The sequence below is a fragment of the Narcine bancroftii genome, chromosome 2 (genome assembly GCF_036971445.1).
Source record: "Narcine bancroftii isolate sNarBan1 chromosome 2, sNarBan1.hap1, whole genome shotgun sequence".
Taxonomy (NCBI): domain Eukaryota; kingdom Metazoa; phylum Chordata; class Chondrichthyes; order Torpediniformes; family Narcinidae; genus Narcine; species Narcine bancroftii.
This window is the reverse complement of record NC_091470.1, coordinates 37813507-37841110: the sequence shown is the minus strand read 5'-3', so window position 1 is coordinate 37841110 and position 27604 is coordinate 37813507. Positions and strand designations below refer to the sequence as shown.

Here is a 27604-nt window from a genome sequence, read left to right as displayed (position 1 = left end):
AATCCTAGTTTGAGGCCAGAGATTGACAGCAGTAATTACATTGTGGAACATTTATTACTTGGGGGTTCTAGGAACACTTTTAGTGTATTTTACAGCAGAATCATTTGTAAATACTCAAAGCTCTCATCAATAGATTCAAAATTATGTTGGATGCACAAGAGGACAAAGTGAGTCAAAAACAAGGGGACATTGGTAACACAGATGAAAGGTGAAATATTTTGGGGGTACATTAAGGGAGAATTTCTTCTCTCAGAGTGTGGTGAGAGTGCCCAAAAAATAATTTGGTGATGACCTTGCATAAAGGGCCATATAATCACTCATAACATCTTTTAGTTTTGTTGAACTGTGGTATTTCAGAAGATGCTGTCAGTTTCTAAATAAATTGATGACTGCAACCTTTTGCCATCATTAGATCTATTAAAAAGTTTAAGGGTTATGAAAAGCTTGGCTGAAAACTTTTCATAACAAAACCTTTTCTCCGCAAAACCATCCACAGCTTGTGGTGAAACAGAAGGCACCTTCAAGTAGGAAACATACTGGTTTGGAAGAAAAAAGAACAATGGTTGTTATTTCAGGAAGAAAGACCAGATGGGACATCTAGAACTCATGTCATGTTTTTGGGAAATTGAAACAGAAATGGATTTGAGTATTATTCAAGCAAGTCATGTGATTGAGACACATTAAAGAAAGTGTTCACTATCATCAGCAAGTCATCTAAAGTGGGACTTTGTGTGAAATGAACACTTGCTGTTTTCTCCTTGTCGGGGGAAACAGTGATCCACTGTCATCATTGTAATGGTAATTGTGGATGGACCCATATCTGGGTAAAGCAGGAAAAATGCTTAATTTGAATCATGACCACTCTGATGGTCATTTCATCTGACCCTTACCTGGGTTTTTTTGGACGTATTGTGGAAGTTACAAGTTTAATTTCCCCTATGCAAGGAAGAAGGGAAATGTGAATTTGTATGAAAGAACATTTCTCTGGAAGCAACTTGACATGTATTCATGAGTTAAAAACAGTCTGATGACTCAGTGTCTCTTCATAATTACTTCTGAACACCAGTTTAAAAGTTCTGAGTTTCAACACAGGATTCCTAAGATTGAACTTTGGGAAGTGACGTTCCAGAATTGTGCCTAAGCTGTAATGGTTCAGGTAATCCACACACACACACATGTATATTTGCACATACTTGGGGGATAAGTTTAGATTTAAATTGTTACATTATTAGTAAATATTAATAAAAAATATTGTTTTAAAAATTACATTGTCTTTGTGAACTTCTATTGTTGCTGGTCTACGATGTAACAAAAGTATACCAGTATTTTTCAGCAGAATTAGTGAACTGTGGCGAACTGTGCCATTCCATTATCAAACCAGCATCTGTAGTTGCGGGCCCCTGCAGGATCAGGAGTTCTCGGTGGCCGGGCGACACAAAGAACTGGGAGGCCTGTGACTTCAGAGGTCGGGTGATTGTGATAGTGCGCCAACTGTAATTATTTAAACTCCTGTGAAGATTCCATAAAACAGTTCTGTTGGCTCAGCTCAAAGACAACTGCTGTTGTGCTTTATTCACTGTACCCCTCACTACAGAATATTACTTCACCCAGAGCTTCTACATTTTGTTGTATATTCATTAGAGAAATCTGATTATAGTGTGTGCATGTATCATTCAATAACATAAATAAGTTTTATTCCTTTATACAGTTGTATAAAATATTTAGTACAGTATTTAGTATCCAAAATACATTTTTATACATATTTGCATAGTTTTAAAGTTAATTGATAATGCCTTCAACATTTTCAGTTAATAAATCAGAACTTTACAGTCCAATCTTTCTTGGATGCCACGATGGTTTCATTTTCTCCCTGTGGTTTTAAAAATGAGTATGTAGTCATGTATATCAATTGCTTCATTTTTGAGTCCATGAACTACAAGTCAATTCTTGATCACGAACATAGACCAGGGAGGACAAAAGTAGCAACTCTGGAGGTTTATTTAATAAGACCAAGTTCTCAGATCTAAGTCCATCATAATGCATCCAGTTACCATCAATCATAAAAGCTGCAGAGTAATGATGCTCCTCTTTATTGAAAAATGTTGCTCCCTCTAGCAGGTATCTAGGATCAAAGAAATGAGTTTGTTTCTCAAATAAGCATTCCATTTAAACATCTTTAAAAAGGAACTTACAAGCTATTCTCTTGTTTGCTTCATTTTTCCCCCTCTGGGCAATAAAGTATGGTTCAAATTAATTTCAACCTCCCAAGGGTTATTATTTATCAATAGTTAACACAGAATGCTAAGTATTCAGTCTACAACCAATTGAAATCAAACATTTTTCATCAAGGGTACAAGTCTCTTAGTGGTACCAGAAAGTTATTTAAACAATTAAATGAATACAATTATATTTTTTTCTACAGTGAAAAACAAGAAAATCTGCAAATACTTTGTAGTCTACTGCAATACTCAATAGTGCTGAAGAAATTCAGCAGGTCTCCCAGCATCCATAAGAAATAAAAAGCATTTGACATTTCAGGCCTGAGCCTTTCATCAGGAGTGCCGACTGCATCTGCCCGATTTTTGGCACTCCTGATGATCTGCTCGGGCGTAAAATGTCATCTATGGATCCTGCATGATCTGCAGAGTTTCTCCAGCAGTTTTGTACAATGCACTGGCTTCCTTCTCCCTACCTTTGAACCCTATTAAATCTGTTGTCAGTTAGCCAATAGCTTGTTGAATGACTGTTGTACTGGTCTAATTTTAAGATTGAATCAGTCAATTTTGAAAGGTAATTAACCTCTTATTTTGAGAAATGATCTTTGCAAACAGTTCTTTAAATAGAGTTTTTGTGAGTAAATATGTAAAAGAATTATGTCAACATAAATGTGTACTTTACCAAATGTTTAAGAGCATTAAGTATTATCCAAATTGTCACTGGAAAAATATCTACCTGTGTTCTGCTACAGCCAAACTATATGGGACATAGGCCAATTCCTCAGATTTCCACTGCTGCATATTTAGGATGACAAATGGTGGAGCATCATGGCAAAAAATTCTCTGCGTGAACTCACGATGTCCATTACATCTAGAAAAATATGCAGTAGCGTACATTAGAACTCAGATACCCAATGGAACACATCAAAGTCCATAACTCGTAGATATGTCTTTTAACCTGTCCTTTCCAAGATGAAAGAAATATTAAATCATCTTAGTTCCCTTGTAAAGTAAAAGGTCATTATTGCTTGCAAAACTTCTTTCACTGCATCTTGGTATATGTGAATGAATTTGAACTTTAAAACTCATCTATTGGTATGTGAAAATGATCACAGGTTATGGAGCATCCTTACTTAAATTTTTCACAACCAAGGGTAAATCTATTAAATAGGAAGTAGAAACACAATGTTGCTGACATCAATCGAAAAAAGTATCATATGCAAATTGCAAAATGGAAATCAATATTTACTTTTGTAAACAGAAGTGAATGAGTGTGCACACAAACATTATCTTCTGACAGGAAGTTAATTGTAGCTTTTCAGGTATATATAAAAAAAAATCAATGATGAGTAGTTTTTAGAAGAAAATTAATCCTACATTAGTTTAATTGTATACAAATACACATAATGAGAATTTTAAATGACACACATGTAATTAATATTCAAAAGGTTTTTTTTAAAATGTAAACTTTAGGGCACCAAGTCATAATCTATACAATGAATCATTCCAGGATTTTAGCACCTACATGAGCAAGCACCTTTTCAGGGAATGCTGTATTCTTTCCAAGCACCCAACTCTGCTTCCAGAACTTATTCTTGAAAACATACAGAAAATCTTTGAAACAACATCATGCTGTAAAACATTCAGTGGCAATCAGGGTCTATATCTAAAATTAAAACAAAATCGGACAACCCACCACATAGCAGGGTAGCTATGCAACATAGCCCAGCTCACTACATAGCAGGGTAGCTATGCAACATAGCCCAGCTCACTCAACCAAAGAATACAGATTTTTTTAAAAATCAAACACAAAATTACAGTATTTATGTATTTTATAATTCCAGACCTGTGTTCAGCCAGGCAAAGACAATGGGACATTAGTTCACACAGCACCATCTGGTCATTTATTATTCAGCTCCCATTTAACAAGGATGCCTGGTCACTGCTTTACTTCAAAAGTGCCCCAGCTCCAGATAGATTCCCATCATAATAAATGATTTCCTATAATGGACATTAACTCAGCCAATGGTAACCATTAAACCAAATTACTGGCCTGTTTTCAGTTTGTAAGCACATGAAGTAAGTCAGTGAACATACCCAAGTTCTTCGCAGAGCTCAATCCTGGGACAGAATAATTCATCCACTGCTGCTTGAATTTCATCACCCAAGAGAGAATCTTGTGAAGGACTTCAGCAAATAAAAAGATAACTTAGTCTCAGAATTGGAAATCAGATCACAAGCAAAAACATTTGCATTGTGTCGGCATCAGTTTAATTGAAAAGAAATTTATCAAACTAGGAAAAAATTCCCAAAGAAATTCACAGAAATTCAATGTAATCTGTTAATTACAATATTATTTCAAAACTGCTACTCCCTGTTGTTCTTATATGACTTATTTGAGCTCCTTGAATTTCTGAACTGAGGGAAATAGCCTACACTTTCCAATCATGATTAGCCTGGTAGTGTTAGTGGACAGTAGAGATCTAAAATTATGGAAATGCTCTGCAGTTCTTGATGAAATTACATTGATTTGAAAATATTAACTTGGTCTCTGTCCAAAATGTTGCCAAATTTTCTCAATATTTTGAGATATTCTGCTTTCTTTCCAAGTTTATCCAAAGATGGTCATCCATAGAAGACCTCCTGAAAATTGCATCATATGCTGCAAATTTTAAAAATTGTAGTAATTTTCTTGCAGAACAAACTTCATTTATTAAAATGGATGTAGAGCACTGTGATAATTTGTGAAGAGTTAAAAATCATGGTGTTCCCAGAGGTTTATTCTATTCTGCCCACTTTAAAAAAACATGTCTATTGATAACAAATAAGATCAATGTCATTAGATTTTATGACTTATGAACTCACACAAGAACAAGACTTAGACTGTTGTGACTCATTTCATAGAACCATTACAGTTTAATGGATTCAATCCAAGATATTATACAGTTAGCAATATTGAAAAAAATTGCAAAAAAAAGTTTCCCAATTGGAAATAAAAACCAACCTACTAGATTATAATTGTCTTTTGTTGGTCTTCCTGCATACGTGCTGGGCATCTCCCATTGGAACAAAATGTTTCCTGTATAGTTGACATAAGGTTCTCCAGGTTCTTTGTGAAGTTTTCATGTTCATTTCCAAAGAGGTCAATTTCTAATGAGGCCTTATGGACTTCTGATTTGTATTGGCATTTTTCCATTTTATCCCATATCCACAACAACTTCACAGTTGTAAATTTGTATGAATCCATCAAATACAGAAAACGCTGAACAAATTCCTTTCCCAAATAGGTTGACAACTCTCTACGAAAATTCTCATTTTCACTGAGAATCACATATAGCAACATCAAAAATCCATCAATTGTGCAAGTATTTTTCAGTCTTATTCTCACATACAATGGAGTACAGGCCATTGCCCTTTTACCAGCTTTAATGGTATATACTCCACCCCATGGAAGAACAGGTCTCCAGAAAGATCCATCTTCATTTGAGTTATTTGAAACAGATGCTCGGATCTCTTCAAATAATGTTTTAGTCCTAGAATTAAAGACATTGTGTTCAGAAAATGTACAAAGCACTACAGGTAGAATTAGGCAATTTTATTCAATGCAAAATTAAAGCACTATTTTTTTTTTGCTCAGTTATCAATTCATGATGCACTCTCCATATAGACCCTGAAGTGTACTTTATTCTAAATCAGATTGGGGTTAGGATTATGGTTATATTTGATTTATATAATCTAACTAGTTGGATAACAAAATTTACATCTGCAGATTTTCTTTATTACCTTTAATCTGTTCTTCTCCCTTCCCCCTCTCCCCCCACATTTTTATTCAGACATTTGCCTGATTTTTAACATGCTTGATGAAAGGCTCAGGCCTGAAATGCCATCTGCCTTTTGCTTCTGCTGGATACTGCATGACCTACTGAGTTACTCCACCACTTTTGTGGACTGCACTAGACCCCAGCAACTGAAGATTTTCTTGTTTATCTCTTAGCATTTATTGCAGAAGTGTCTGGATACAATAATATCTGAGAGGTCTTCCTGGGATTGCATGAGATCTCTGGGATGAGATTTTGGTAACAAGTGTGCAAAGAAGAAACCAATGAGCCAATTTGTTGTTAGATTTGGCCCTTTATGGAGAAATAGACTTAATGCAATATAGTGGAATAAAAATATAATTGACACATCCAAAATTGTGAAAGGATGGTCAGACACCTTCCTAAAAGTATATTTCCTATTAATGGAGAGTTCAAAACCAAGGAGAATGTCAAGATGAAAGGTAATTAGGAATAAGACAAACAGAATTTGTAACTCAAAAGTTCAAAATCTTTTAGAAGCTATTATGTGTTCACGTTTCATTAAATGTGACTGTCACTTTAAGGGTTAATGCAGGCTGCAAACATTTACAGTTGTGGTAAGAATGGATGGCACCAAACTATAAACAAAACTTGATGCTCTGAAGGAAGACAAAGAACAATGGTTGTTTATCCAGGAAAACATGAGAGAATCATGTGAGTGGGACACTTAAAGAAACAAGATTTCATTATTGGTCGGCCATCAGCCATCTGATGAATTCAGAGGTGGAGAGACTTTGTGCGAATGGACAATTCGGCTGATTCTCCCTGTCAGGGGAATTATTGAACTACCATGACCAAAGGAACAGTCACTTTGATTAACCTGTATCTGGGTAAAGGAAGCAGGAGAATTCTGCATCAAACGATGACCACTGTGACGGTCATTTTGACTGACCCTTGCCTGGGTTTTGGAAGCATCGTAGAAGTCACTCATTTCATTCCCCTATACAGGAAAAAGGGAATAGTGTCAATTGTTCATATGAAAGGATATTTTTCAGCAAGAAACTCGACAAGGATTCGTGGGTTTTCTGCAGTCCAATCACTCAGTGTCTCTCACCTCCTTTGTAATTACTTCTGGGCATAAGATTAAAAGTCTGTATTTCAACACAGGATTTCTAAGACTGAACTTTGGAATGACTTTCCAGAATTGTGCCTAAGCTGTAATGGTTTGGGTATTAATAACACACTGTGATGGAATATTTGGGAATGTTTTTGGGAGATAAATTGGTAAAATTAGAGTAAGTTACATACACATACTTTAAAACAGATCTTATTTGAAATACTGAAGAATTCATATTCAGTGACTTTACAGAAACTATGGAGAATGGTTTGGAGATTTCAAATGTGGCTGTTAATTGAAGTGAATGAATGGACTATTGTCTTTAAAAGCCACAGCAAGAGGCAGGCCGTTTCCTAATACCTCTTCACAGAAAGGTCATTGAGAGGTTATTGTTTACCTAAAACAACAGATTGACCAAAAGATGAACTTCTATTGTTTGCTGGAGAAGGTCAGGGTTTTTTTTTTGCAAGTGAGAGAGAGGACATGCTGCCTAGCAGTTTGAGCCTCAGAGAAAGAGAGACACAGAAGGGAGTCTTGGGCTGTTACACAGAAAGCTGTAACAAGCCAGGAGAAGCTTGTTAGAACTGGAACAGAAGCTCCAGAGTGGCGGATGGCTGGAAGTGCTATCTGTCTGATGTTTCTCTTGGAATAAGAGGAACAGAAAGGAACTCTGTAGTAGCCTGAAAGAAAGAGGTTATCATCTGGAGAACCCTGATGGGGCAAGTTTCATCAGGAAGACATTGAGGTGACTAATGGTTGTACCTCAGTTGTGGAAATCCTGGAACTACACATCTCTTTCTGCAAACCTACAAGAACCTTCCTGAGCAGTAAACATTTACCTTTCGAGCACCAAAACCTGGTGAACTTTATACATGTTAAATTCTGTGTACAGTATAAAAATTGCCTGCAACCAGTGAACTTGCAAGAACGAGAAGTGAGATTGAACTGTGAACCAAAAAACTTTTCTTAAATTTGGGTTAGTTAAGTTAATAGTGATAAGTTAAAGTTTGATTCTGTTTTCATGTTTAAAGATAATTAAAAACAACTTTTGTTTAAGTAACTACTTGTTGTGGTGAATGTCTATTGCTGCTGGGTTTTGGGGTCCTTTGGGCTTGTAATAACACATATATAAGTATATTTGTGCATAGTTGGGGTTAATTAAGGTGTTATATTCTTAGTGGTTCTTAATAAATACATTGTTTTAAAAGAAAAACAATAAGTCTCTTGGTGAAGTTCTATTGCTGCTGGTCTGTGACGTAACAAAGCCAACACAAGATCCATCAATTTTGGTACTCAAAAAGAATTCAGTGATATGGAATTTGGCAGGAATTTAGACTAGAAAGAGAATTAGCCATGGTGGCAGTGAGCGGAAGGTTTGAGCTAGTGGAGTTGTCCTAGTGAACTGGTGCGGAATCAAAAGGCCGACTTGGCCTGTTTCCACTCCATAAATGGTTATATGGTTGTATGGTCTTACTGAACAACAAAGACGGTTTAAAATGCTGATTGGCAAACTTCTGCCAATAATCATAGAGCAAAGAAACAGATTCTTTGCCCATCAGGAAATTGTCAATATTAATTCCATTTTCAAGCATTTGGCCAGTAGCATTCTATGTCATAGCATTTTAGGCATTCAGCCAACTATTTTATCGAAGTTGTGAGAGGAACTGTCAGTTTGTTCCACATTTCAACTACCCAGGGTATAAAGATATCCTCAAATCCCCATTAAATGTCCAAGACTATTTTCCAAAATAAGTAATTATTTGCCATGTAAGCTATAGTCCAAGACTATTTTCCAAAATAAGTTCTTATTTGCCATGTAAGTTGTAGTCCAAGACTATTTTCCAAAATAAGTTCTTATTTGCCATGTAAGCTGTAGTCCAAGACTATTTTCAAAAATAAGTTCTTATTTGCCATGTAAACTGTGGACCAAGACTATTTTCCAATATAAGTTCTTATTTGACATGTAAACTGTAGTCCAAGACTATTTTCTAAAATAAGTTCTTATTTCCCATGTAAGCTGTAGTCCAAGACTATTTTCCAAAATAAGTTCTTATTTGCCATGTAAGCTGTGGTCCAAGACTATTTTCTAAAATAAGTTCTTATTTCCCATGTAAGCTGTAGTCCAAGACTATTTTCCAAAATAAGTTCTTATTTGCCATGTAAACTGTGGTCCAAGACTATTTTCCAATATAAGTTCTTATTTGACATGTAAGCTGTAGTCCAAGACTATTTTCTAAAATAAGTTCTTATTTCCCATGTAAGCTGTAGTCCAAGACTATTTTCCAAAATAAGTTCTTATTTGCCATGTAAGCTGCAGTCCAAGACTATTTTCTAAAATAAGTTCTTATTTGCTATGTAAGCTGTGGTCCAAGACTATTTTCCAATATAAGTTCTTATTTGACATGTAGGCTGTGGTCCAAGACTATTTTCTAAAATGTTCTTATTTGACATGTAAGCTGTGGTCCAAGACTATTTTCCAATATGTTCTTATTTGACATGTAAGCTGTAGTCCAAGACTATTTTCCAATATAAGTTATTATTTGACATGTAAGCTGTAGTCCAAGACTATTTTCTAAAATAAGTTCTTATTTGACATACAAGCTGTAGTCCAAGACTATTTTCCAATATAAGTTCTTATTTGACATGCAAGCTGTTAGTCCAAGACTATTTTCCAAAATGTTCTTATTTGCCATGTAAGCTGTAGTCCAAGACTATTTTCCAAAATAAGTTCTTATTTGCCATGTAAGCTGTAGTCCAAGACTATTTTCCAAAATAAGTTCTTATTTGACATGTAAGCTGTAGTCCAAGACTATTTTCCAAAATAACTTCTTATTTGCCATGTAAGCTGTAGTCCAAGACTATTTTCCAATATGTTCTTATTTGACATGTAAGCTGTGGTCCAAAACTATTTTCCAATATAAGTTCTTATTTGACATGCAAGCTGTTAGTCCAAGACTATTTTCCAAAATAAGTTCTTATTTGACATGTAAGCTGTGGTCCAAGACTATTTTCCAAAATAAGTTCTTATTTGCCATGTAAGCTGCAGTCCAAGACTATTTTCCAATATAAGTTCTTATTTGACATGCAAGCAATTAGTCCAAGACTATTTTCCAAAATAAGTTCTTATTTGCCTTGTAAGCTGTAGTCCAAGACTATTTTCCAATATAAGTTCTTATTTGCCATGTAAGCTGTAGTCCAAGACTATTTTCTAAAATAAGTTCTTATTTGACATGTAAGCTGTAGTCTAAGACTATTTTCCAAAATAAGTTCTTATTTGACATGTAAGCTGTAGTCCAAGACTATTTTCTAAAATAAGTTCTTATTTGACATGTAAGCTGTGGTCCAAGACTATTTTCCAAAATAAGTTCTTATTTGACATGTAAGCTGTAGTCCAAGACTATTTTCTAAAATAAGTTCTTATTTGACATGTAAGCTGTGGTCCAAGACTATTTTCCAAAATAAGTTCTTATTTGCCATGTAAGCTGTAGTCCAAGACTATTTTCCAATATAAGTTCTTATTTGACATGTAAACTGTGGTCCAAGACTATTTTCCAAAATAAGTTCTTATTTGCCATGTAAGCTGTAGTCCAAGACTATTTTCCAATATAAGTTCTTATTTGCCATGTAAGCTGTAGTCCAAGACTATTTTCTAAAATAAGTTCTTATTTGACATGTAAGCTGTAGTCCAAGACTATTTTCCAAAAGAAGTTCTTATTTGCCATGTAAACTGTGGTCCAAGACTATTTTCCAATATAAGTTCTTATTTGACATGTAAGCTGTAGTCCAAGACTATTTTCTAAAATAAGTTCTTATTTCCCATGTAAGCTGTAGTCCAAGACTATTTTCCAAAATAAGTTCTTATTTGACATGTAAGCTGTGGTCCAAGACTATTTTCCAAAATAAGTTCTTATTTGACATGTAAGCTGTAGTCCGACTATTTTCTAAAATAAGTTCTTATTTGACATGTAAGCTGTAGTCCAAGACTATTTTCTAAAATAAGTTCTTATTTGACATGTAAGCTGTGTCCAAGACTATTTTCCAAAATAAGTTCTTATTTGACATGTAAGCTGTAGTCCAAGACTATTTTCCAAAATAAGTTCTTATTTGACATGTAAGCTGTAGTCCAAGACTATTTTCCAAAATAAGTTCTTATTTGACATGTAAGCTGTAGTCCAAGACTATTTTCCAAAATAAGTTCTTATTTGACATGTAGGCTGTGGTCCAAGACTATTTTCTAAAATGTTCTTATTTGACATGTAAGCTGTGGTCCAAGACTATTTTCCAATATGTTCTTATTTGACATGTAAGCTGTAGTCCAAGACTATTTTCCAATATAAGTTATTATTTGACATGTAAGCTGTAGTCCAAGACTATTTTCTAAAATAAGTTCTTATTTGACATATAAGCTGTAGTCAAAGACTATTTTCCAATATAAGTTCTTATTTGACATGCAAGCTGTTAGTCCAAGACTATTTTCCAAAATGTTCTTATTTGCCATGTAAGCTGTAGTCCAAGACTATTTTCCAAAATAAGTTCTTATTTGCCATGTAAGCTGTAGTCCAAGACTATTTTCCAAAATAAGTTCTTATTTGACATGTAAGCTGTAGTCCAAGACTATTTTCCAAAATAACTTCTTATTTGCCATGTAAGCTGTAGTCCAAGACTATTTTCCAATATAAGTTCTTATTTGACATGTAAGCTGTGGTCCAAGACTATTTTCCAATATAAGTTCTTATTTGACATGCAAGCTGTTAGTCCAAGACTATTTTCCAAAATAAGTTCTTATTTGACATGTAAGCTGTGGTCCAAGACTATTTTCCAAAATAAGTTCTTATTTGCCATGTAAGCTGCAGTCCAAGACTATTTTCCAATATAAGTTCTTATTTGACATGCAAGCAATTAGTCCAAGACTATTTTCCAAAATAAGTTCTTATTTGCCTTGTAAGCTGTAGTCCAAGACTATTTTCCAATATAAGTTCTTATTTGCCATGTAAGCTGTAGTCCAAGACTATTTTCTAAAATAAGTTCTTATTTGACATGTAAGCTGTAGTCTAAGACTATTTTCCAAAATAAGTTCTTATTTGACATGTAAGCTGTAGTCCAAGACTATTTTCTAAAATAAGTTCTTATTTGACATGTCAGCTGTGGTCCAAGACTATTTTCCAAAATAAGTTCTTATTTGACATGTAAGCTGTAGTCCAAGACTATTTTCTAAAATAAGTTCTTATTTGACATGTAAGCTGTGGTCCAAGACTATTTTCCAAAATAAGTTCTTATTTGCCATGTAAGCTGTAGTCCAAGACTATTTTCCAATATAAGTTCTTATTTGACATGTAAACTGTGGTCCAAGACTATTTTCCAAAATAAGTTCTTATTTGCCATGTAAGCTGTAGTCCAAGACTATTTTCCAATATAAGTTCTTATTTGCCATGTAAGCTGTAGTCCAAGACTATTTTCTAAAATAAGTTCTTATTTGACATGTAAGCTGTAGTCCAAGACTATTTTCCAATAGAAGTTCTTATTTGCCATGTAAACTGTGGTCCAAGACTATTTTCCAATATAAGTTCTTATTTGACATGTAAGCTGTAGTCCAAGACTATTTTCTAAAATAAGTTCTTATTTCCCATGTAAGCTGTAGTCCAAGACTATTTTCCAAAATAAGTTCTTATTTGACATGTAAGCTGTGGTCCAAGACTATTTTCCAAAATAAGTTCTTATTTGACATGTAAGCTGTAGTCCGACTATTTTCTAAAATAAGTTCTTATTTGACATGTAAGCTGTAGTCCAAGACTATTTTCTAAAATAAGTTCTTATTTGACATGTAAGCTGTGTCCAAGACTATTTTCCAAAATAAGTTCTTATTTGACATGTAAGCTGTAGTCCAAGACTATTTTCCAAAATAAGTTCTTATTTGACATGTAAGCTGTAGTCCAAGACTATTTTCCAAAATAAGTTCTTATTTGACATGTAAGCTGTAGTCCAAGACTATTTTCTAAAATAAGTTCTTATTTGACATGTAAGCTGTGGTCCAAGACTATTTTCCAAAATAAGTTCTTATTTGACATGTAAGCTGTAGTCCAAGACTATTTTCCAAAATAAGTTCTTATTTGACATGTAAGCTGTAGTCCAAGACTATTTTCCAAAATATGTTCTTATTTGACATGTAAGCTGTAGTCCAAGACTATTTTCTAAAATAAGTTCTTATTTGACATGTAAGCTGTGGTCCAAGACTATATTCCAAAATAAGTTCTTATTTGACATGTAAGGTGTAGTCCAAGACTATTTTCTAAAATAAGTTCTTATTTGACATGTAAGCTGTGGTCCAAGACTATTTTCCAAAATAAGTTCTTATTTGCCATGTAAGCTGTAGTCCAAGACTATTTTCTAAAATAAGTTCTTATTTGACATGTAAGCTGTGGTCCAAGACTATTTTCCAAAATAAGTTCTTATTTGCCATGTAAGCTGTAGGCCAAGACTATTTTCTAAAATAAGTTCTTATTTGACATGTAAGCTGTGGTCCAAGACTATTTTCCAAAATAAGTTCTTATTTGACATGTAAGCTGTAGTCCAAGACTATTTTCCAAAATAAGTTCTTATTTGACATGTAAGCTGTAGTCCAAGACTATTTTCCAAAATAAGTTCTTATTTGACATGTAAGCTGTAGTCCAAGACTATTTTCTAAAATAAGTTCTTATTTGACATGTAAGCTGTGGTCCAAGACTATTTTCCAAAATAAGTTCTTATTTGACATGTAAGCTGTAGTCCAAGACTATTTTCTAAAATAAGTTCTTATTTGACATGTAAGCTGTGGTCCAAGACTATTTTCCAAAATAAGTTCTTATTTGCCATGTAAGCTGTAGTCCAAGACTATTTTCTAAAATAAGTTCTTATTTGACATGTAAGCTGTGGTCCAAGACTATTTTCCAAAATAAGTTCTTATTTGACATGTAAGCTGTGGTCCAAGACTATTTTCCAATATAAGTTCTTATTTGACATGTATGCTGTAGTCCAAGACTATTTTCTAAAATAAGTTCTTATTTCCCATGTAAGCTGTAGTCCAAGACTATTTTCCAATATAAGTTCTTATTTGACATGAAAGCTGTGGTCCAAGACTATTTTCTAAAATAAGTTCTTATTTGACATGTAAGCTGTGGTCCAAGACTATTTTCCAATATAAGTTCTTATTTGACATGTAAGCTGTAGTCCAAGACTATTTTCTAAAATAAGTTCTTATTTCCCATGTAAGCTGTAGTCCAAGACTATTTTCTAAAATAAGTTCTTATTTGACATGTAAGCTGTGGTCCAAGACTATTTTCCAATATAAGTTCTTATTTGACATGTAAGCTGTAGTCCAAGTTCTTATTTGACATGTAAGCTGTGGTCCAAGACTATTTTCCAAAATAAGTTCTTATTTGCCATGTAAGTTGTAGTCCAAGACTATTTTCCAAAATAAGTTCTTATTTGCCATGTAAGCTGTAGTCCAAGACTATTTTCAAAAATAAGTTCTTATTTGCCATGTAAACTGTGGACCAAGACTATTTTCCAATATAAGTACTTATTTGACATGTAAACTATAGTCCAAGACTATTTTCTAAAATAAGTTCTTATTTCCCATGTAAGCTGTAGTCCAAGACTATTTTCCAAAATAAGTTCTTATTTGCCATGTAAGCTGTGTTCCAAGACTATTTTCTAAAATAAGTTCTTATTTCCCATGTAAGCTGTAGTCCAAGACTATTTTCCAAAATAAGTTCTTATTTGACATGTCAGCTGTGGTCCAAGACTATTTTCCAAAATAAGTTCTTATTTGACATGTAAGCTGTACTCCAAGACTATTTTCTAAAATAAGTTCTTATTTGACATGTAAGCTGTGGTCCAAGACTATTTTCCAAAATAAGTTCTTATTTGCCATGTAAGCTGTAGTCCAAGACTATTTTCCAATATAAGTTCTTATTTGACATGTAAACTGTGGTCCAAGACTATTTTCCAAAATAAGTTCTTATTTGCCATGTAAGCTGTAGTCCAAGACTATTTTCCAATATAAGTTCTTATTTGCCATGTAAGCTGTAGTCCAAGACTATTTTCTAAAATAAGTTCTTATTTGACATGTAAGCTGTAGTCCAAGACTATTTTCCAATAGAAGTTCTTATTTGCCATGTAAACTGTGGTCCAAGACTATTTTCCAATATAAGTTCTTATTTGACATGTAAGCTGTAGTCCAAGACTATTTTCTAAAATAAGTTCTTATTTCCCATGTAAGCTGTAGTCCAAGACTATTTTCCAAAATAAGTTCTTATTTGACATGTAAGCTGTGGTCCAAGACTATTTTCCAAAATAAGTTCTTATTTGACATGTAAGCTGTAGTCCGACTATTTTCTAAAATAAGTTCTTATTTGACATGTAAGCTGTAGTCCAAGACTATTTTCTAAAATAAGTTCTTATTTGACATGTAAGCTGTGTCCAAGACTATTTTCCAAAATAAGTTCTTATTTGACATGTAAGCTGTAGTCCAAGACTATTTTCCAAAATAAGTTCTTATTTGACATGTAAGCTGTAGTCCAAGACTATTTTCCAAAATAAGTTCTTATTTGACATGTAAGCTGTAGTCCAAGACTATTTTCTAAAATAAGTTCTTATTTGACATGTAAGCTGTGGTCCAAGACTATTTTCCAAAATAAGTTCTTATTTGACATGTAAGCTGTAGTCCAAGACTATTTTCCAAAATAAGTTCTTATTTGACATGTAAGCTGTAGTCCAAGACTATTTTCCAAAATATGTTCTTATTTGACATGTAAGCTGTAGTCCAAGACTATTTTCTAAAATAAGTTCTTATTTGACATGTAAGCTGTGGTCCAAGACTATATTCCAAAATAAGTTCTTATTTGACATGTAAGGTGTAGTCCAAGACTATTTTCTAAAATAAGTTCTTATTTGACATGTAAGCTGTGGTCCAAGACTATTTTCCAAAATAAGTTCTTATTTGCCATGTAAGCTGTAGTCCAAGACTATTTTCTAAAATAAGTTCTTATTTGACATGTAAGCTGTGGTCCAAGACTATTTTCCAAAATAAGTTCTTATTTGCCATGTAAGCTGTAGGCCAAGACTATTTTCTAAAATAAGTTCTTATTTGACATGTAAGCTGTGGTCCAAGACTATTTTCCAAAATAAGTTCTTATTTGACATGTAAGCTGTAGTCCAAGACTATTTTCCAAAATAAGTTCTTATTTGACATGTAAGCTGTAGTCCAAGACTATTTTCCAAAATAAGTTCTTATTTGACATGTAAGCTGTAGTCCAAGACTATTTTCTAAAATAAGTTCTTATTTGACATGTAAGCTGTGGTCCAAGACTATTTTCCAAAATAAGTTCTTATTTGACATGTAAGCTGTAGTCCAAGACTATTTTCTAAAATAAGTTCTTATTTGACATGTAAGCTGTGGTCCAAGACTATTTTCCAAAATAAGTTCTTATTTGCCATGTAAGCTGTAGTCCAAGACTATTTTCTAAAATAAGTTCTTATTTGACATGTAAGCTGTGGTCCAAGACTATTTTCCAAAATAAGTTCTTATTTGACATGTAAGCTGTGGTCCAAGACTATTTTCCAATATAAGTTCTTATTTGACATGTATGCTGTAGTCCAAGACTATTTTCTAAAATAAGTTCTTATTTCCCATGTAAGCTGTAGTCCAAGACTATTTTCCAATATAAGTTCTTATTTGACATGAAAGCTGTGGTCCAAGACTATTTTCTAAAATAAGTTCTTATTTGACATGTAAGCTGTGGTCCAAGACTATTTTCCAATATAAGTTCTTATTTGACATGTAAGCTGTAGTCCAAGACTATTTTCTAAAATAAGTTCTTATTTCCCATGTAAGCTGTAGTCCAAGACTATTTTCTAAAATAAGTTCTTATTTGACATGTAAGCTGTGGTCCAAGACTATTTTCCAATATAAGTTCTTATTTGACATGTAAGCTGTAGTCCAAGTTCTTATTTGACATGTAAGCTGTGGTCCAAGACTATTTTCCAAAATAAGTTCTTATTTGCCATGTAAGTTGTAGTCCAAGACTATTTTCCAAAATAAGTTCTTATTTGCCATGTAAGCTGTAGTCCAAGACTATTTTCAAAAATAAGTTCTTATTTGCCATGTAAACTGTGGACCAAGACTATTTTCCAATATAAGTTCTTATTTGACATGTAAACTGTAGTCCAAGACTATTTTCTAAAATAAGTTCTTATTTCCCATGTAAGCTGTAGTCCAAGACTATTTTCCAAAATAAGTTCTTATTTGCCATGTAAGCTGTGGTCCAAGACTATTTTCTAAAATAAGTTCTTATTTCCCATGTAAGCTGTAGTCCAAGACTATTTTCCAAAATAAGTTCTTATTTGCCATGTAAACTGTGGTCCAAGACTATTTTCCAATATAAGTTCTTATTTGACATGTAAGCTGTAGTCCAAGACTATTTTCCAAAATAACTTCTTATTTGCCATGTAAGCTGTAGTCCAAGACTATTTTCCAATATAAGTTCTTATTTGACATGTAAGCTGTGGTCCAAGACTATTTTCCAATATAAGTTCTTATTTGACATGCAAGCTGTTAGTCCAAGACTATTTTCCAAAATAAGTTCTTATTTGACATGTAAGCTGTGGTCCAAGACTATTTTCCAAAATAAGTTCTTATTTGCCATGTAAGCTGCAGTCCAAGACTATTTTCCAATATAAGTTCTTATTTGACATGCAAGCAATTAGTCCAAGACTATTTTCCAAAATAAGTTCTTATTTGCCTTGTAAGCTGTAGTCCAAGACTATTTTCCAATATAAGTTCTTATTTGCCATGTAAGCTGTAGTCCAAGACTATTTTCTAAAATAAGTTCTTATTTGACATGTAAGCTGTAGTCCAAGACTATTTTCCAAAATAAGTTCTTATTTGACATGTAAGCTGTAGTCCAAGACTATTTTCTAAAATAAGTTCTTATTTGACATGTAAGCTGTGGTCCAAGACTATTTTCCAAAATAAGTTCTTATTTGACATGTAAGCTGTAGTCCAAGACTATTTTCTAAAATAAGTTCTTATTTGACATGTAAGCTGTGGTCCAAGACTATTTTCCAAAATAAGTTCTTATTTGCCATGTAAGCTGTAGTCCAAGACTATTTTCCAATATAAGTTCTTATTTGACATGTAAACTGTGGTCCAAGACTATTTTCCAAAATAAGTTCTTATTTGCCATGTAAGCTGTAGTCCAAGACTATTTTCCAATATAAGTTCTTATTTGCCATGTAAGCTGTAGTCCAAGACTATTTTCTAAAATAAGTTCTTATTTGACATGTAAGCTGTAGTCCAAGACTATTTTCCAATAGAAGTTCTTATTTGCCATGTAAACTGTGGTCCAAGACTATTTTCCAATATAAGTTCTTATTTGACATGTAAGCTGTTAGTCCAAGACTATTTTCCAAAATAAGTTCTTATTTGCCATGTAAGCTGTAGTCCAAGACTATTTTCCAAAATAAGTTCTTATTTGACATGTAAGCTGTAGTCCAAGACTATTTTCCAAAATAACTTCTTATTTGCCATGTAAGCTGTAGTCCAAGACTATTTTCCAATATAAGTTCTTATTTGACATGTAAGCTGTGGTCCAAGACTATTTTCCAATATAAGTTCTTATTTGACATGCAAGCTGTTAGTCCAAGACTATTTTCCAAAATAAGTTCTTATTTGACATGTAAGCTGTAGTCCAAGACTATTTTCTAAAATAAGTTCTTATTTGACATGTAAGCTGTAGTCCAAGACTATTTTCCAATAGAAGTTCTTATTTGCCATGTAAACTGTGGTCCAAGACTATTTTCCAATATAAGTTCTTATTTGACATGTAAGCTGTAGTCCAAGACTATTTTCTAAAATAAGTTCTTATTTCCCATGTAAGCTGTAGTCCAAGACTATTTTCCAAAATAAGTTCTTATTTGACATGTAAGCTGTGGTCCAAGACTATTTTCCAATATAAGTTCTTATTTGACATGTAAGCTGTAGTCCAAGACTATTTTCTAAAATAAGTTCTTATTTCCCATGTAAGCTGTAGTCCAAGACTATTTTCCAAAATAAGTTCTTATTTGCCATGTAAGCTGCAGTCCAAGACTATTTTCTAAAATAAGTTCTTATTTGCTATGTAAGCTGTGGTCCAAGACTATTTTCCAATATAAGTTCTTATTTGACATGTAGGCTGTGGTCCAAGACTATTTTCTAAAATGTTCTTATTTGACATGTAAGCTGTGGTCCAAGACTATTTTCCAATATGTTCTTATTTGACATGTAAGCTGTAGTCCAAGACTATTTTCCAATATAAGTTATTATTTGACATGTAAGCTGTAGTCCAAGACTATTTTCTAAAATAAGTTCTTATTTGACATATAAGCTGTAGTCCAAGACTATTTTCCAATATAAGTTCTTATTTGACATGCAAGCTGTTAGTCCAAGACTATTTTCCAAAATGTTCTTATTTGCCATGTAAGCTGTAGTCCAAGACTATTTTCCAAAATAAGTTCTTATTTGCCATGTAAGCTGTAGTCCAAGACTATTTTCCAAAATAAGTTCTTATTTGACATGTAAGCTGTAGTCCAAGACTATTTTCCAAAATAACTTCTTATTTGCCATGTAAGCTGTAGTCCAAGACTATTTTCCAATATAAGTTCTTATTTGACATGTAAGCTGTGGTCCAAGACTATTTTCCAATATAAGTTCTTATTTGACATGCAAGCTGTTAGTCCAAGACTATTTTCCAAAATAAGTTCTTATTTGACATGTAAGCTGTGGTCCAAGACTATTTTCCAAAATAAGTTCTTATTTGCCATGTAAGCTGCAGTCCAAGACTATTTTCCAATATAAGTTCTTATTTGACATGCAAGCAATTAGTCCAAGACTATTTTCCAAAATAAGTTCTTATTTGCCTTGTAAGCTGTAGTCCAAGACTATTTTCCAATATAAGTTCTTATTTGCCATGTAAGCTGTAGTCCAAGACTATTTTCTAAAATAAGTTCTTATTTGACATGAAAGCTGTAGTCTAAGACTATTTTCCAAAATAAGTTCTTATTTGACATGTAAGCTGTAGTCCAAGACTATTTTCCAAAATAAGTTCTTATTTGACATGTAAGCTGTAGTCCAAGACTATTTTCTAAAATAAGTTCTTATTTGACATGTAAGCTGTGGTCCAAGACTATTTTCCAAAATAAGTTCTTATTTGACATGTAAGCTGTAGTCCAAGACTATTTTCTAAAATAAGTTCTTATTTGACATGTAAGCTGTGGTCCAAGACTATTTTCCAAAATAAGTTCTTATTTGCCATGTAAGCTGTAGTCCAAGACTATTTTCCAATATAAGTTCTTATTTGACATGTAAACTGTGGTCCAAGACTATTTTCCAAAATAAGTTCTTATTTGCCATGTAAGCTGTAGTCCAAGACTATTTTCCAATATAAGTTCTTATTTGCCATGTAAGCTGTAGTCCAAGACTATTTTCTAAAATAAGTTCTTATTTGACATGTAAGCTGTAGTCCAAGACTATTTTCCAATAGAAGTTCTTATTTGCCATGTAAACTGTGGTCCAAGACTATTTTCCAATATAAGTTCTTATTTGACATGTAAGCTGTTAGTCCAAGACTATTTTCCAAAATAAGTTCTTATTTGCCATGTAAGCTGTAGTCCAAGACTATTTTCCAAAATAAGTTCTTATTTGACATGTAAGCTGTAGTCCAAGACTATTTTCCAAAATAACTTCTTATTTGCCATGTAAGCTGTAGTCCAAGACTATTTTCCAATATAAGTTCTTATTTGACATGTAAGCTGTGGTCCAAGACTATTTTCCAATATAAGTTCTTATTTGACATGCAAGCTGTTAGTCCAAGACTATTTTCCAAAATAAGTTCTTATTTGACATGTAAGCTGTAGTCCAAGACTATTTTCTAAAATAAGTTCTTATTTGACATGTAAGCTGTAGTCCAAGACTATTTTCCAATAGAAGTTCTTATTTGCCATGTAAACTGTGGTCCAAGACTATTTTCCAATATAAGTTCTTATTTGACATGTAAGCTGTAGTCCAAGACTATTTTCTAAAATAAGTTCTTATTTCCCATGTAAGCTGTAGTCCAAGACTATTTTCCAAAATAAGTTCTTATTTGACATGTAAGCTGTGGTCCAAGACTATTTTCCAATATAAGTTCTTATTTGACATGTAAGCTGTAGTCCAAGACTATTTTCTAAAATAAGTTCTTATTTCCCATGTAAGCTGTAGTCCAAGACTATTTTCCAAAATAAGTTCTTATTTGCCATGTAAGCTGCAGTCCAAGACTATTTTCTAAAATAAGTTCTTATTTGCTATGTAAGCTGTGGTCCAAGACTATTTTCCAATATAAGTTCTTATTTGACATGTAGGCTGTGGTCCAAGACTATTTTCTAAAATGTTCTTATTTGACATGTAAGCTGTGGTCCAAGACTATTTTCCAATATGTTCTTATTTGACATGTAAGCTGTAGTCCAAGACTATTTTCCAATATAAGTTATTATTTGACATGTAAGCTGTAGTCCAAGACTATTTTCTAAAATAAGTTCTTATTTGACATATAAGCTGTAGTCCAAGACTATTTTCCAATATAAGTTCTTATTTGACATGCAAGCTGTTAGTCCAAGACTATTTTCCAAAATGTTCTTATTTGCCATGTAAGCTGTAGTCCAAGACTATTTTCCAAAATAAGTTCTTATTTGCCATGTAAGCTGTAGTCCAAGACTATTTTCCAAAATAAGTTCTTATTTGACATGTAAGCTGTAGTCCAAGACTATTTTCCAAAATAACTTCTTATTTGCCATGTAAGCTGTAGTCCAAGACTATTTTCCAATATAAGTTCTTATTTGACATGTAAGCTGTGGTCCAAGACTATTTTCCAATATAAGTTCTTATTTGACATGCAAGCTGTTAGTCCAAGACTATTTTCCAAAATAAGTTCTTATTTGACATGTAAGCTGTGGTCCAAGACTATTTTCCAAAATAAGTTCTTATTTGCCATGTAAGCTGCAGTCCAAGACTATTTTCCAATATAAGTTCTTATTTGACATGCAAGCAATTAGTCCAAGACTATTTTCCAAAATAAGTTCTTATTTGCCTTGTAAGCTGTAGTCCAAGACTATTTTCCAATATAAGTTCTTATTTGCCATGTAAGCTGTAGTCCAAGACTATTTTCTAAAATAAGTTCTTATTTGACATGTAAGCTGTAGTCTAAGACTATTTTCCAAAATAAGTTCTTATTTGACATGTAAGCTGTAGTCCAAGACTATTTTCCAAAATAAGTTCTTATTTGACATGTAAGCTGTAGTCCAAGACTATTTTCTAAAATAAGTTCTTATTTGACATGTAAGCTGTGGTCCAAGACTATTTTCCAAAATAAGTTCTTATTTGCCATGTAAGCTGTAGTCCAAGACTATTTTCCAATATAAGTTCTTATTTGACATGTAAACTGTGGTCCAAGACTATTTTCCAAAATAAGTTCTTATTTGCCATGTAAGCTGTAGTCCAAGACTATTTTCCAATATAAGTTCTTATTTGCCATGTAAGCTGTAGTCCAAGACTATTTTCTAAAATAAGTTCTTATTTGACATGTAAGCTGTAGTCCAAGACTATTTTCCAATAGAAGTTCTTATTTGCCATGTAAACTGTGGTCCAAGACTATTTTCCAATATAAGTTCTTATTTGACATGTAAGCTGTAGTCCAAGACTATTTTCTAAAATAAGTTCTTATTTCCCATGTAAGCTGTAGTCCAAGACTATTTTCCAAAATAAGTTCTTATTTGACATGTAAGCTGTGGTCCAAGACTATTTTCCAAAATAAGTTCTTATTTGACATGTAAGCTGTAGTCCGACTATTTTCTAAAATAAGTTCTTATTTGACATGTAAGCTGTAGTCCAAGACTATTTTCTAAAATAAGTTCTTATTTGACATGTAAGCTGTGTCCAAGACTATTTTCCAAAATAAGTTCTTATTTGACATGTAAGCTGTAGTCCAAGACTATTTTCCAAAATAAGTTCTTATTTGACATGTAAGCTGTAGTCCAAGACTATTTTCCAAAATAAGTTCTTATTTGACATGTAAGCTGTAGTCCAAGACTATTTTCCAAAATAAGTTCTTATTTGACATGTAAGCTGTAGTCCAAGACTATTTTCCAAAATAAGTTCTTATTTGACATGTAAGCTGTAGTCCAAGACTATTTTCTAAAATAAGTTCTTATTTGACATGTAAGCTGTGGTCCAAGACTATTTTCCAAAATAAGTTCTTATTTGACATGTAAGGTGTAGTCCAAGACTATTTTCTAAAATAAGTTCTTATTTGACATGTAAGCTGTGGTCCAAGACTATTTTCCAAAATAAGTTCTTATTTGCCATGTAAGCTGTAGTCCAAGACTATTTTCTAAAATAAGTTCTTATTTGACATGTAAGCTGTGGTCCAAGACTATTTTCCAAAATAAGTTCTTATTTGACATGTAAGCTGTAGTCCAAGACTATTTTCCAAAATAAGTTCTTATTTGACATGTAAGCTGTAGTCCAAGACTATTTTCCAAAATATGTTCTTATTTGACATGTAAGCTGTAGTCCAAGACTATTTTCTAAAATAAGTTCTTATTTGACATGTAAGCTGTGGTCCAAGACTATATTCCAAAATAAGTTCTTATTTGACATGTAAGGTGTAGTCCAAGACTATTTTCTAAAATAAGTTCTTATTTGACATGTAAGCTGTGGTCCAAGACTATTTTCCAAAATAAGTTCTTATTTGCCATGTAAGCTGTAGTCCAAGACTATTTTCTAAAATAAGTTCTTATTTGACATGTAAGCTGTGGTCCAAGACTATTTTCCAAAATAAGTTCTTATTTGCCATGTAAGCTGTAGGCCAAGACTATTTTGTAAAATAAGTTCTTATTTGACATGTAAGCTGTGGTCCAAGACTATTTTCCAAAATAAGTTCTTATTTGACATGTAAGCTGTAGTCCAAGACTATTTTCCAAAATAAGTTCTTATTTGACATGTAAGCTGTAGTCCAAGACTATTTTCCAAAATAAGTTCTTATTTGACATGTAAGCTGTAGTCCAAGACTATTTTCTAAAATAAGTTCTTATTTGACATGTAAGCTGTGGTCCAAGACTATTTTCCAAAATAAGTTCTTATTTGACATGTAAGGTGTAGTCCAAGACTATTTTCTAAAATAAGTTCTTATTTGACATGTAAGCTGTGGTCCAAGACTATTTTCCAAAATAAGTTCTTATTTGCCATGTAAGCTGTAGTCCAAGACTATTTTCTAAAATAAGTTCTTATTTGACATGTAAGCTGTGGTCCAAGACTATTTTCCAAAATAAGTTCTTATTTGACATGTAAGCTGTGGTCCAAGACTATTTTCCAATATAAGTTCTTATTTGACATGTATGCTGTAGTCCAAGACTATTTTCTAAAATAAGTTCTTATTTCCCATGTAAGCTGTGGTCCAAGACTATTTTCCAAAATAAGTTCTTATTTGACATGTAAGCTGTGGTCCAAGACTATTTTCCAATATAAGTTCTTATTTGACATGTAAGCTGTAGTCCAAGACTATTTTCTAAAATAAGTTCTTATTTCCCATGTAAGCTGTAGTCCAAGACTATTTTCCAATATAAGTTCTTATTTGACATGTAAGCTGTGGTCCAAGACTATTTTCTAAAATAAGTTCTTATTTCACATGTAAGCTGTGGTCCAAGACTATTTTCCAATATAAGTTCTTATTTGACATGTAAGCTGTAGTCTAAGACTATTTTCTAAAATAAGTTCTTATTTCCCATGTAAGCTGTAGTCCAAGACTATTTTCTAAAATAAGTTCTTATTTGACATGTAAGCTGTGGTCCAAGACTATTTTCCAATATAAGTTCTTATTTGACATGTAAGCTGTAGTCCAAGACTATTTTCTAAAATAAGTTCTTATTTCCCATGTAAGCTGTAGTCCAAGACTATTTTCTAAAGTAAGTTCTTATTTGACATGTAAGCTGTGGTCCAAGACTATTTTCCAATATAAGTTCTTATTTGACATGTAAGCTGTAGTCCAAAACTATTTTCTAAAATAAGTTCTTATTTGACATGTAAGCTGTGGTCCAAGACTATTTTCCAAAATAAGTTCTTATTTGCCATGTAAGCTGTAGTCCAAGACTATTTTCTAAAATAAGTTCTTATTTGACATGTAAGCTGTGGTCCAAGACTATTTTCCAATATAAGTTCTTATTTGACATGTAAGCTGTAGTCCAAGACTATTTTCTAAAATAAGTTCTTATTTCCCATGTAAGCTGTAGTCCAAGACTATTTTCTAAAATAAGTTCTTATTTGACATGTAAGCTGTGGTCCAAGACTATTTTCCAATATAAGTTCTTATTTGACATGTAAGCTGTAGTCCAAGACTATTTTCTAAAATAAGTTCTTATTTGACATGTAAGCTGTGGTCCAAGACTATTTTCCAAAATAAGTTCTTATTTGCCATGTAAGCTGTAGTCCAAGACTATTTTCTAAAATAAGTTCTTATTTGACATGTAAGCTGTGGTCCAAGACTATTTTCCAAAATAAGTTCTTATTTGACATGTAAGCTGTGGTCCAAGACTATTTTCCAATATAAGTTCTTATTTGACATGTAAGCTGTCGTCCAAGACTATTTTCTAAAATAAGTTCTTATTTCCCATGTAAGCTGTAGTCCAAGACTATTTTCCAATATAAGTTCTTATTTGACATGTAAGCTGTGGTCCAAGACTATTTTCTAAAATAAGTTCTTCTTTGACATGTAAGCTGTGGTCCAAGACTATTTTCTAATATAAGTTCTTATTTGACATGTAAGCTGTAGTCCAAGACTATTTTCTAAAATAAGTTCTTATTTACCATGTAAGCTGTAGTCCAAGACTATTTTCTAAAATAAGTTCTTATTTGACATGTAAGCTGTGGTCCAAGACTATTTTCCAATATAAGTTCTTATTTGACATGTAAGCTGTAGTCCAAGACTATTTTCTAAAATAAGTTCTTATTTCCCATGTAAGCTGTAGTCCAAGACTATTTTCCAATATAAGTTCTTATTTGACATGTAAGCTGTGGTCCAAGACTAGTTTCTAAAATAAGTTCTTATTTGACATGTAAGCTGTGGTCCAAGACTATTTTCCAATATAAGTTCTTATTTGACATGTAAGCTGTAGTCCAAGACTATTTTCTAAAATAAGTTCTTATTTCCCATGTAAGCTGTAGTCCAAGACTATTTTCCAATATAAGTTCTTATTTGACATGTAAGCTGTAGTCCAAGACTATTTTCTAAAATAAGTTCTTATTTGACATGTAAGCTGTGGTCCAAGACTATTTTCTAATATAAGTTCTTATTTGACATGTAAGCTGTAGTCCAAGACTATTTTCTAAAATAAGTTCTTATTTGACATGTAAGCTGTGGTCCAAGACTATTTTCTAAAATAAGTTCTTATTTGACATGTAAGCTGTGGTCCAAGACTATTTTCTAAAATAAGTTCTTATTTGACATGTAAGCTGTGGTCCAAGACTATTTTCCAATATAAGTTCTTATTTGACATGTAAGCTGTAGTCCAAGACTATTTTCTAAAATAAGTTCTTATTTGACATGTAAGCTGTGGTCCAAGACTATTTTCTAAAATAAGTTCTTATTTGACATGTAAGCTGTGGTCCAAGACTATTTTCCAATATAAGTTCTTATTTGCCATGTAATGATCACAGATAAACACCTTATTTGAAATAGTTTGTCTTAATGTTTATATTCTGTAATTATAACTCAGGTATTCTGTGAACATGTCAGATGTTACAGAACAAACATGACCCACGGTTATAAAAATACAGCAAATTATAATTTTCCTTCCTCATCATCTTGATTTCAATGGATTAAGACAGAAATCACGCGTGTCCCTCGAGGTTTCTCGACTCTATGGTTTCGCCTGCCTGAAAGACAAGCCTGTCCAAGTTTTCCCCACAGGTCAGAACATGAAAGCCCACAACTGGTTGGGTGGATTGAGAGATTTAAGAACCCGAAGCGCCCTCTAGCGAAAGGGAAAGAAACGTTTATCCGGAGCCGCGCCGATGTGAGGCCCAGTCACCGACACACCTCCTGCTGTTACTAAACTTCCTTTCAAGTTCGCCAACAAATAATTCGCCCGCGAACGTAAGAATTCGGCCTTCCATTTGTGCTTACTTCCCACGCTGACAGCATTCCGTCCCCGGCGGCCTCAACAGGCCGCGAGCACCGCCTGCGGTTTCCACGATCACCCCATAAGGCACCAAGCGCGCACCCATCCCGCCATCTGCCACTCACTCACCGACCCGATGTTTGTTATTGTACTACGTCACTGCCCTTCCCGGCGCAAGCGCATCAGCTCGAGGGTGGGGGGCGCCCTAGTGCGCCGGCGCAGGGCGCGGCCCAGTGCGCGAGGAAGGGAAGTCA

General features: G+C 33.3%; 1 protein-coding gene across 6 annotated transcripts; it reads right to left on the bottom strand.

The window, feature by feature from the left end:
• Positions 1-1667: 1667 nt before the first annotated feature.
• On the bottom strand, positions 1668-27604 carry c2h14orf28 (chromosome 2 C14orf28 homolog). 6 transcript variants are annotated; one of them, XM_069916344.1, is made up of 7 exons: positions 27356-27437; positions 6894-7013; positions 5225-5749; positions 4314-4403; positions 3742-3810; positions 2953-3087; positions 1668-2122 (listed from the first exon to the last, which is right to left on the bottom strand). In XM_069916344.1, the coding sequence occupies exons 3-7, from the start codon at positions 5623-5625 to the stop codon at positions 1915-1917; spliced, it is 903 nt and encodes a 300-aa protein (XP_069772445.1). In that variant the 5' UTR covers positions 5626-5749; positions 6894-7013; positions 27356-27437; the 3' UTR covers positions 1668-1914. The 6 variants fall into 6 exon arrangements, with proteins under 6 accessions (XP_069772445.1, XP_069772446.1, XP_069772441.1 ...); XM_069916345.1 differs by lacking the exons at positions 6894-7013; positions 27356-27437 and adding an exon at positions 27480-27604; XM_069916340.1 differs by lacking the exon at positions 6894-7013 and having other exon boundaries at positions 27356-27473.